The following is an 11,741-nucleotide window of genomic DNA, read 5'->3' on the forward strand; positions in this document are numbered from 1 at the left end:
GACTGCTCCTGGACAGCGTGAGTCCAATGAGTTCAAATGCTCATAACTTGAGCTAGACAACTCCAATTGATGTGAAACCAAAGCCAAATTAAAGATAAGACAAAATACTAAATTTTTCATGAGAACACTTGACCTGAAACTGATTGGAAGTCACTTGAATTTTGAGTTGAATCCGGAAATGAAAATATGGAATTCTGGAAAAATGACTAAATGAACAGTACTCACCAAAATTAGCATAACTTGTACTAGGAAACTCCAAATGAGATGATTTTTATTTTGTTGGAAAGCTGAGACATTATAGAACAACTTTTATGAGGAAAAAAAAAACTGCCCAGTTCTAATTGTAAATTGGCCAAATTCCAAAATCCAAAAACTTGCTCAAAACCTGTATTAGGATTGGAATAGTGAAATATAATATATGAATAGTAGTGAATCAAATGACCATAACTTTTGATTCAAAACTTCAAATTGAGTGATTCTTGAACCTATGTAACTCTGAGACATAGAGGAACAATTTATATGAGGAATATGAAGTCAAATTGTGATTGTAACTTACCCAAAATTGCTTGAAAAAGTAGTTCTAGAAATCTGCCCTATTCTGGAATGCCCTGAACTTGAAATTGGTTACTGGACCAGTTTTGGTAAAATGGCTATAACTTGAGTTACACATATGCAAATTGAATGATTCCAAAGCCAAAATAAACATAAAACATAAATCTACAAATTTTATAAAGAAAGTTTGGCCAAATGTTTACTGCATCTTAGCCAAATTTATTAGAGAAGTTAAAGTACCAAATATGAAACTTATGAAATATCCATAAAATGGCTTGAAATGTAAATTATACTTAATGCCAATGGCTTGATGAACATATATGACATGTGAATATGTGATTGGGATCTATGTTTCCACTATGATTGAGACGATAATGCCATGATGAAAGAATGATGATGAATGATGAAAATATGTGAACATTGAAATGCTAATGATAATAAAAAAGCCCAAGGATACTTAGTTAGTAGTGTAAGGGTTGGATAAATTCGCATGCCAAGAATGGATGAGATTAGCAGTACTGCACATGGCTTTTATGCCCGGATACCTGGGACAGACACTAAGTGTCCGATATGGTTATCCCTTATTGATGATGACTTGAATAATCACGGGCAAGCACCGAGTGTCCGATGTGATTATTCCCATGGCTTTATGCCCGGTATTACATATTCGATAGGCACCGAGTGTCTGACGGGATGAAAGCCAGCAGGCACCGAGTGTCCAGTACCAGTATACCCTTGTATCCAGTCTTAACAGCCTGTTAGAAGTTACTTTGGGCACTGAAAGTAAGAAAGAAAGTTGAACAACAAAGTAAAGAAAAGTAAATATCTTCTAAAAGGAACGATTCCAAAGATCATGAAAATATGGAAAGTACCCAGAATTTATTACATAGTAAATATATGTAGAAGTTATAAACATTTGACATTATAAAACCTACATTACTATCAAATTATTTTATGAAAACTCACATGTGAATTATGTTTACTCCGCACAGCATGTTAGCTAATTTAATTTATATATATTGCATTTTATTATATTGCACTAATAAGCAGAAATGCTTAGCGCGATGGTTCTTCCTCGCGCAGGTACTGGAGATAAGACCCAGTAGATATCAGACTGAGATTTTGATATAGATCTGCAGTAGGGATTGTTGTCACCTCAGCATACCACTTTGGTATGGCTCACGATTTCAAAGCAATGTATATTTTGCATATTGTAGTTAAATGTAAAGCCTATAGTTAAATTTTAAGCTTGTATAAAATTAGATAAACGATGTACATTGAATAAATTAAGGGAATGAGATAAATCCATGTATGGAATGGATGTGAAATGACATGAAAACATGATTTATGATATTGAATGTTTATGTGATTGAGATTGTATTATTGAAAACTTTGAACAAGTAAATATTTTAATAGGGCAAAACGTTAATAAAACAAGGGAAATTCTTGCAGTTTTCACTTAAAATTTCCATAATTAAATTACAACGAATATAAAGTGACAATTAATTAAAAGAAGATAAGATTAGGTGCTCTGACACAGGTTGTGATATTCTTTTGCTCGGTTATACAATAGATCGAGTAAGGGGGTGTTACATTAAAAATCTTAGATTTTCTTATATCAACACTTTTCAACCATGCTCATCAGCACAACTGACAATACTAATCCCTTTGGTGCAAATGCAAATCCTGCTTTCTAAGTATGACAGACCAATTTCTATAATTGGGTTCATTAACACAGGTGCTCATAAAAGTATGATGAATCCTGTCATACTCCTTGAGGAAGACTAGGTTCCTCATTCTGAATATTTTAAGGCAGCAGATGGAAAAGTTTTTAAAACTGATCTCATCACCAGGAAACTAGTAGGAATACAATTCTTCCCTAATTGCATCATATGGACAAGGATCATTGGCACAGATCTTCCTAATAAGGATTTGTTAGTAGGATTTGATGTCTATTAAAAGACTCAAAAACTTCAAATCCTTCCTACTGGACTGAAATTCCAAAGGTTCTTTAAGCCTTACACTACAATTCAGAAATTTTATTCCCTGGTGGAAGCTCCTTCTAAGTTTCATGACTTTTGAGATTTGCTGTTACCCTCATGTGTCGATTCTCATACTGATTTTGCTCATCCAAGTCCATTATGGAAACATCAAAATTTCTTTATTAAGCTTCCTTTTAAGCTTAATGAGGATATCAATCCAACAAAGGCTACGCATCCGGGAATGACTCCCTTTGATCTTTTGTTTGCCCAAAAAGAGTGTCAGCAGTTATTAGAACAAGGTCACATAGAGCAACTAATTCTTATTGGCCATGTAAGGCATTTTATGTGGAAAAAAGATTAGAAAAACTTCATGGGAAAATAGGCTTGTCATTGACTATGAGCCTTTAAATCATTTTTTAAGAGATGACAAATTCCCATTGCCAAAGATTAATTCCCTATTTATCCATCTTCAGGAAGCTCATATCTTCTTAAAATTTGATTTAAAAGCTAGGTTCTGACAACTTGGAATTCATCTAGCCAATAGGCACAATACGATATTTTGTACACTAAATACTCAATACCAATAGACTGTCATGCCTTTTAGGCTTAAAGTAGCCCCGTCCTTTTTTCAAAAGGCCATGGTAAAAATCCTTGAGCCCATCCTTTATAGTACTCTCATTTATATTGATGACATCTTGTTCTTCCCCAAAGATGCTATAGCCCATAAAAACCTATTAGCCCAATTTCATAACCTAGTCCAAAAATATGGGATAATGCTATCTGAAAAGAAGAGTCACTCGGGACAAACAACCATTGATTTCCTAGGGATGAATTTCAAAGGTAAAAAATATCAACCCGGTCCCCACATTTCCTAAGGACTGCTCAAATTTCTAGACCAAGACTTATCTGTGAAAACAGATCCAACAATTTCGTAGTATTATCAACTACCTTAGCGATTTTATCCCTAATATGTCCAAATACACTGGCCTTCTCTCTAAAATGCTCAAAAGATAGTCCCCTGCCTGGAGTTCTAAACAAATGGCAGTTATAAAGAAATTAAAGGAAGTGACTCAAAAACCCTTTCTTTTAAAGATTCCCATTACAGTAAAAAGAACCCTTCAAACTGATGTTAGTGATGGATACTAGGAAGTTGTCCTCTTAGAAGAGCTTGTTGGAAAGTAATAATTTTGTGGTCATGCCAGTGGACAATTTAAAGAATTTTAAAAACATTACCATACAGTTCACAAAGAAATCCTGGCCATAAAAAATGGTATCAAAAAGTTTGAGTTTCATCCTATAGGATATTGCTTTTTTATCATAATGGGCAACTCATCTTTCCCTCAGATTCTTGACTTCAAAAACAAGAGTCTCCTAAAACCACAACTCTTGACACTAAAAAATTTGTTCTCTAAGTATGAGTACACTGTCCAACATATAAAAGAAGACCTCAACTTCATTCTTGATCTCCCCACTAGACCACAAAATATTTTACTCATCATTCCTGCCTATACTTTCTCACTGATTTTCATGGCTAGCTCTTCTAGACCACTTGGTTCTCACACTTCTCTCAGGTTGATTCCTACTACAAAAAGTTTCCCACCAGGATGCAATGCCTCTATGTCTCTGTCCTAGATAGTAGACTTTGCAGAAAATAACCTGTTCCATTTTCAGAACCTCTTTAATGTTCACAGAAATATTAGAGATACAGAAAGCAAGTTTCATCTAAAAATTACATTCCTTATAGTCTTTTGTATCAGTCCATATGAAGACTTACTTTATGAAGAATAATGGTTTCTTTGTTGCATGGTTACGTTGTATGATACTGCCATTGAAGTTCCCACCTTGGCTCTTTCATGACTTTCTCAATGATGGAAGGAATAAAAAATGTCTTTTATTGCATTTCCTGGAATGGTTCTCTCCATTAACGTGGTAGAGATCTCAACTCCGAAAAATAATAAAGAATCATGATCTCAGGAAAAAATCTATTCCTAAGACAAATGAAACATGTTCACTATTCATTCTTCATCGCCCTTCCTTAGAACCCTTGAAGGCCTATTATGGACTATTAATATGGCATATGAGTGGAGGACTTATTATCAATCCATCAAGCACAAAGAGCACAACCAAGGCTTAAGAAAAAAACTAAACACCTTCCTATGTGAACTAAAAAATTATTAGCCCAAAGGCCAGATATTGAGTTTTATTTCTATCAGCCCAAGAACCCAGCCTGAAGAAATTCTTGACAATACTCATCCCACCATCAGGCAAGATTCCCAAGACCCTGCTAAGTTGGACACCACAACAACAGGAGAACACAAAGTAGTCACATTTGAAGGTGACAGTGGACCATGGTACAAAAGCTTTTATGGAGATATTGGATTTGAAGACTCGAATTATTACAAATTTTATCTGAGTCCTAGTCAGAACTCACCTTGACTCTTAGTATTACTATGAGCTGGTTCTTGGAATGCTATCCAAGCATCTTAATAATGTGTGTACTAGATTATTCTTTTTTCTTTTTATAAATATGTCTGTACTAAGAGTAAGCTATATCCGTACTTAAAGTAAAAGTGGTGATAGTGCCTGTACTACATCACATGTTAGAGTCTTGTATTAAGCTTGTCGGTTTGTTCTCTTCCCTTCTATATAAAGGGAAGCTTGTATCAATTGAAGGTAGAATGAAAACAATACCAACTCTTTTATCCATCTCTATGGCTTGCTAAAATTGCCCTTTCTTCTGAAAATCTGATATGATATCATATTTATCCATCTCTCACTAAAGTATGAGTATGCCCTATACTTGCCTTGTATAAGGATTTTGTGTAAAGAACGTGCTCAAATATTGATCCTTTGTTATGGTCTCTTTAATCTGGTATTATATAACAACACAAAAAGGCATTGCCATAAGATTTTATGTAATGAGGCTTAGTTATTCTCGGCACCGCATGAGTATTATTATGTTTTACACAGATTAGGGAGCTCTGAGTCCTATTCTCTGAACAAGATGAAGTAGATAAAGAAATTGTTTTTGCTCTTGAAGGCATCTCAACGGATAACACGACTTCCTTAAAGGGTGATTTTGATATGGATGAATAAGATATCATATTGGATTTTCAGGAGAAAGGGGGATTTTAGCAAGCCATAGAGATGGATAAAAGAGCTAGCATTATTTTCATTCTGCCTTCAACTGATACAATGGAATGACAAACTAATGTCACAATAACAAATTAGTAGTGGTGGATCCCATAGAGCAGTTATTTTCTTACGTGCTAAAAAAATTTTTTCTTTTAAAAAATTAAAACTATTTTTTCATCTAGTTATCATCCTATAATTAGTTTGTCATTCTATATGTTAATCCTACATGGAATAGTACATGTATAATATAATTTCTCCCCTGTTTCTTTTAATTCCCAGTATTCTTTGTCTATTTGTTTTCCCCTTTGACCAGAGGACCAAAGCCGGTGAGCCTTCAACCTTCCCCAGCGACTCCAAACAGCACCAGAAGCAATAAATTAGCCATCATTGTATTGTGAATTCTTCCTTCACAAATCCTACTGTCTTGAGATATCACAAGAAATACAACATCCATTTCACTTGCAACACACCCTTTTTTGTTCACAGTTATGAAGGAATGCACAAAACAGATGGAAGTTCCCCTAACTATAGCCCTGCAGATTAGATGTTGAGAATGTTGCACATTTCTGCAATGAATGCAAGTTTGTCCTTACAAAGAGAAAGAGAAAGAAGAGAGAACGAAATTGAAATGGAGAAATAATTTTTTATAAACCTAAACAAAATGCATGACTTCTAGTTTATTTAAATTGAGGTCGAAAGAGTTCTAAAAAAAAATTAAATTTAAATGATGGTGCTTAAATCTAAAAATTGAGTGATTTAATTCATATAATAATAGACGGTTAGATTTATATAAAATTGATTTGAAGAATAATTAATTATACTTATTATTTATATATTTTGATAGATTGATATAATATATACAAAAATGTACTTTAATGAAATGTAGTTAAATCAAATTAATTTTTGAAAGGTCAATAAAATAAAATTTATTTAATATATAATAAAAAATAATATTAATATTTTATATTAAATATAATATAATAAAACAATATATATTATTTTAAGAGTCAATAATTAAAATAAATATATATTTTTTCTACTTGCATATTAACGATATTTTAGAAGAGTGGGGCAAACCTCCCATGTCCTTTCTTCGTCCGTCCCTGTATACAACTTATAAAGAAAATATTTTTAATAATTGAATATAGGGGAGAGCAGTTTTCGGTTTAAACCAAAAAATCGAATTGAACTGATTAATTTGGTTCAATTAGTTCGGTTTTAAAATTTAATTGGTTCGGTTCGGTTTATAATTTTGATAATTTCGGTTAATCGGTTCGGTTCGGTTATTTTCATAAAAAATAAAAAAAAAAACCGAACCGAACCACAATTATTAATATATATAGGAAATCAAAAAAATCGAATCAAAATCAAATTGAATCGAATCGAACCGAAATCAAAGAAAACCGAACCGAACCTTAAGATTTTTGAGTTTTGATTTCTAATTTTTTTTGTTTTATGTTTTTATTATTTAGATTTAATGTTAAAAATATGAAATTTTATAAATTTTGATTTGATCCAGTTTAAAACCGAACCAAACCGATATTTATCGATTCGATTCAGTTCAGTTTTCTCTTATCAATCGGTTCGGTTCGGTTTTTAAAATTTTTCATTTTCGATTTTCGGTTTTATCAGTTCGGAATCGAACCGACCGTTTGCACACCCCTAATTGAATACATATTTCATAACATAAGAAGTTAAAATTTTAAATTGTTGGATACTATATAAGCGTATAAATTAAAAAAAAAAGGTAAATATATAAAATATAATATTTACATGATTCACCCTCTCAATATAAGAATACATCCAGGGGTATTCTATCTTTCACTATTAATAGAATAATAAATTATAATTATAAGGTTAAAGTTATATACATTTTAACCCAATTACATCTAAGAGAATCTTCACAATAATCTAAATTCTTTCTTTTTAGACTATGTCATACTCCACCTTAGATTGAAGCTACTTTTCCTTAATGGGATTGCAATAAGCAGAAGCCCCTTATTGATGGGTAAAGCCAATTTCCTTGAGAGTTGACAAAGCCATTTACTTCATAAGCTGAAAATCCTTCTCTTTAATTGACAAAACTACTCCTTATTATCGAAAAATATTTCTTTCAATTAAATAAAAAAAAATCTCTTCAAATCCTACTAAAATTTTTAGTCATAATTCTAACATAAATTTTAATAAAATTTCAAAAATTTTGAAAATATATATAAAAAATCTTATGATAACATCCTCATTAGAAACTAATAGGTAATAGGCATTGCTAGAAGTTTTTGCATGAATCTAATATACCATGTGACATGTAGATTAAAAAATTATTAATCTAATTAAAATTTTACGTTATGCTTGATATATACATATATGTAAAAAGTTACCACAAATTATTGCATGGCCTCATATATATCATATATATATATATATATGATAGATTGAAATCACATCCAAGAAATTTCAATAATATGGGCTCATTCTTTTTTTGTTTAGGCCTGTTTGCATACTGAGAGAACAGAAGGCCCAATACTACAGAAACTAATGCCAGCTTGGTGCACACTACGCTGAATAAAATTACACAAAATGGACAGGGCGCTGCCTAACATCAGTAATTTGAAGAATCTCTCTCACTAATAGCTCACCCTTCAGTTCTGAGTTGGCACGTTAACGTTACAAATTGGTAAAGGGTGATATGTCTTTGGATTTCTTGTATGTTTAATTATTATTCTTGGATATGGAATGAATTTTCCTAATTAAATGGATGTGGTGAGTGGTGACATTATAATTCCAGGAGCCATGATGTGGAATCTATTACTTTTTCTTTTTAAATGTGGACACAGCTTAATTAGTGCCATGAAATTTAATTATATCTTGAATATGATTTTTTTTAATTTAAATTTATTTACTTTTAAATAATGGGATTTACTTTTCATGATGATATATTATCACAAATTATTTACAATTAATTAAAATTCACTCTTAATTATAATAAAATCTTATCATAATGAGTACAACCATATAACAATATAAGCAATTAATTAGATTGAATTTAATTTCTAATTTTTTTAATCATTGCAAACTTCCTCAATTGTGTAGAATTCCATTGAATTAGTTGGCCAATCATCCTCTAAAAAAAGTGGGAAAAACAAGTTTTATCCTAAAAAAATGCATGTCGCCATTTTTCAAAGAAAGTATTTCTTTTGGATTTGGCTTTCACAAATGGTATGATTAATGCCAATTTCTCTCCATCATTCACATCCCTAATTTCTTTACAGCCTTCTCCATCACTACATTTTTCTTGTCCATAAAAGGGGAGGAGCTCTTAGGTGGGCATTTCTTATATCATCTTCATTTGCTTCCAAAGTTTGGGAAAAAAAAAACCTGTCACCTTCTTTCTTTCTTCATACATTTCTTCTTCTTCTTTTTCTTCGCATCTCAAAAGCAAAGACTTTAAAAAAAATGAAGAAAGCACAAAATAGCTATTTGGAGATGAAAACTCACCGCCAATTCCTCGCAGAGAAGCCATGGTTTCTCGCCATTCTCGTTGCTGCCTCTTTCATCGCTGCTCTACTCGTCGCCAGCAGTATTACAGGATCATCATCTAGCTCCTTCTTATGCTCCTTAAGTGGCGCGTATGAAACATCAGCGGTGGATGAGTACGCAACCACCCCGACACAGCTTGACGCCATTCTTCACTATGCCACGTCGCGTGTGGTTCCACAACAATCACGCGCTGAAATCACTCTTTCTTTCGACGTTCTAAAAGCCCTTGCTCCATGCAATTTTCTTGTCTTCGGACTGGGCCATGATTCCTTAATGTGGACCTCACTAAATCCACGTGGCACCACCATATTCTTGGAAGAAGATCCAAAGTGGGTCCATACGGTTCTCCAACGTGCTCCAAATCTGCGAGCCTATGTAATCAAGTACCCAACACAGCTACGAGAGGCAGACAAGCTTCTTTCTTCATATAAGCGAGAGAAGGAATGCATGCCACCAGATGTTCGACTGAAGGGTAACACACGGTGTAAGTTAGCACTGAGCATGTTGCCAGATGAGATATTAGATAAAGAATGGGATGTGATCATGATAGACGCACCACGAGGGTATTTTGCAGAGGCACCAGGGAGGATGGGAGCAATATTCTCAGCGGCAGTGATGGCTCGTGCAAGGACTCGGCCAGGTGTGACTCATGTATACTTGCATGATGTGGATAGGAAGGTAGAGAAGGTTTATGCAAAGGAGTTTTTGTGCAAGAAGTATTTGGTAAAGGGCGTAGGAAGGCTTTGGCATTTTGAGATACCATCTCTTGCTAATAGGAGAGGCAGTGATGCCTATTCTAGTTTTTGTTAAAATTGGCTACAGAAATTTTTGTTATGTAATTTATTTTCACTTTGATGACAGCAAAATTTCTTTCTATGAGATTGACTTAACTCGTTTTAGAGAAGAAAAATAAAATAATTTAATATTGTCCAAAAAATTTAAATGTCCCTTTAATCCAAAATTTTCATTTGTGGTAATGGGTTTTTATTTATTGATATATATTAAAATTATTTGTAGTAAAACAAGATTTTGAATTTGATTAATAATTGAAATTAAATGTGCCTAACAAATGGTGAGGTGAAATTATTGTGAGAGTAAGATATTTTTTAAAAATTTAAATTGATAAAATTATTTTCATATTCTAAAGTGAAAAATAAAATAAAGTGGAATAATAAAAAGATTGGAATGAATGAATGAATTATAGCTGTAGGTTGAGTGGCATGCAAAATTAATTCTCAAGCTGAAAAGCAAAGTTGCCCATGCAGTTGCTTGCATCAGTCAAATTGAATGCGGCCGGCATGCAATTAACAAAAATATCATAGCTTTCCCTATTCATAAAGAATTTAAATTGGTTAAAAATTGGATTAAAAAAAAAATTAAAATTTTCTCAATTTTTCCTTTGCCCTTGTTACTTTTTGAACGCCTTAAATAACCTTCACTTGATATTTTGTATAAATGTAAGGATTACAAAGAATATAGAAAACAAAATTGCTTGTATAAAATTGAAAATTGAATGAAATATTATATGAAAATAAAAATGATTTAAGTATTTAAAGAACATAGAAATAGTGAATTGAGAATGCTTTGAGGAATGAGATAAATAATTGAGAGCTTAAGATTGTGGGAGAATTGAATGATGGTTGGTATTTCATTTTCATGCCTGCAACGTGTTTGATGAAGTGCTTCACGTTACATAGCTTCATGGCTGCTTATTGAGCTCTTACTCGAGCGGGATTACACAATTAAAGCCATTGTTCGTGATCTCAGTGAGTTTATGCTTTTCTTATTTTGAACTTCACGTGATCAAGCCATTGTCTTTTGTGATTATTTCTGCATAATTTTGAGTTTTTAGATTTTATAATTTTGATTACCTAGCACAGTATAATTTATTTATTTTTTAGGGGGAGAAGGGGGGTGTTGTGAGTGTTAGTAGCTGTTGAAGTTTAACTTCCACATCCATTGTCTTCATAGGAGTCATTTTATGTTTTCTAATTTTGTTTTATACATGTCATAGATTAACCTAAGAAAACAAAACACTTGTGTATGTTGGCATTTGGAAGAAGATAAACAAAAAAACAATAAACTAAAATTGCAGAAAATGCAGAAATGGAGAGGAGAAACTGAATTAAGTTGCAGCAAAATGAAACTTTCTCACTCTCACTCATTCTCATTCATTTCTAGCAATATATGAAGAGAACATCAAGTACAATGCTGTTTTTACATCAGCTTTACCATAATTGTTTATTAGCTTTTCTACCTAAAAGAAAATAGACAGCCATATACCTAGCCATACTAAGATTTCTTCGCATGACTTTCTTTAAGTTCTTTTTCTGCTCTTGCTTCAACAATAAGAAAATTACAAATGATGGCTTATGGCCCTCAACAACAATATTTTTTGTAATTTTTGTGCTTGACTAAAGTCTCTTCCAGCATGTTTTTGCAGTTTTAAAGGACATGAAGATCCCTTCAATTTCAGCAAATTTCAACAATTTAAAGACTTGCCGGTCTCTTTAGCATTTTTCAGTTTTAAGATTT

The 11,741-nt window shown here is 32.6% G+C and overlaps 1 protein-coding gene across 1 annotated transcript; it reads left to right on the top strand.

Annotated features, from left to right (window-relative positions):
* Window positions 1-8,930: 8,930 nt before the first annotated feature.
* On the top strand, window positions 8,931-10,088 carry LOC110644963 (probable methyltransferase At1g27930). Its single transcript, XM_058136438.1, has one exon. It carries the CDS (start codon window positions 9,123-9,125, stop codon window positions 10,014-10,016), a length of 894 nt encoding a protein of 297 aa, XP_057992421.1. The 5' UTR covers window positions 8,931-9,122; the 3' UTR covers window positions 10,017-10,088.
* Window positions 10,089-11,741: the final 1,653 nt, after the last annotated feature.

The sequence above is a fragment of the Hevea brasiliensis genome, chromosome 15, assembly GCF_030052815.1.
Source record: "Hevea brasiliensis isolate MT/VB/25A 57/8 chromosome 15, ASM3005281v1, whole genome shotgun sequence".
In the NCBI taxonomy this organism is placed as follows: Eukaryota; Viridiplantae; Streptophyta; class Magnoliopsida; order Malpighiales; family Euphorbiaceae; genus Hevea; species Hevea brasiliensis.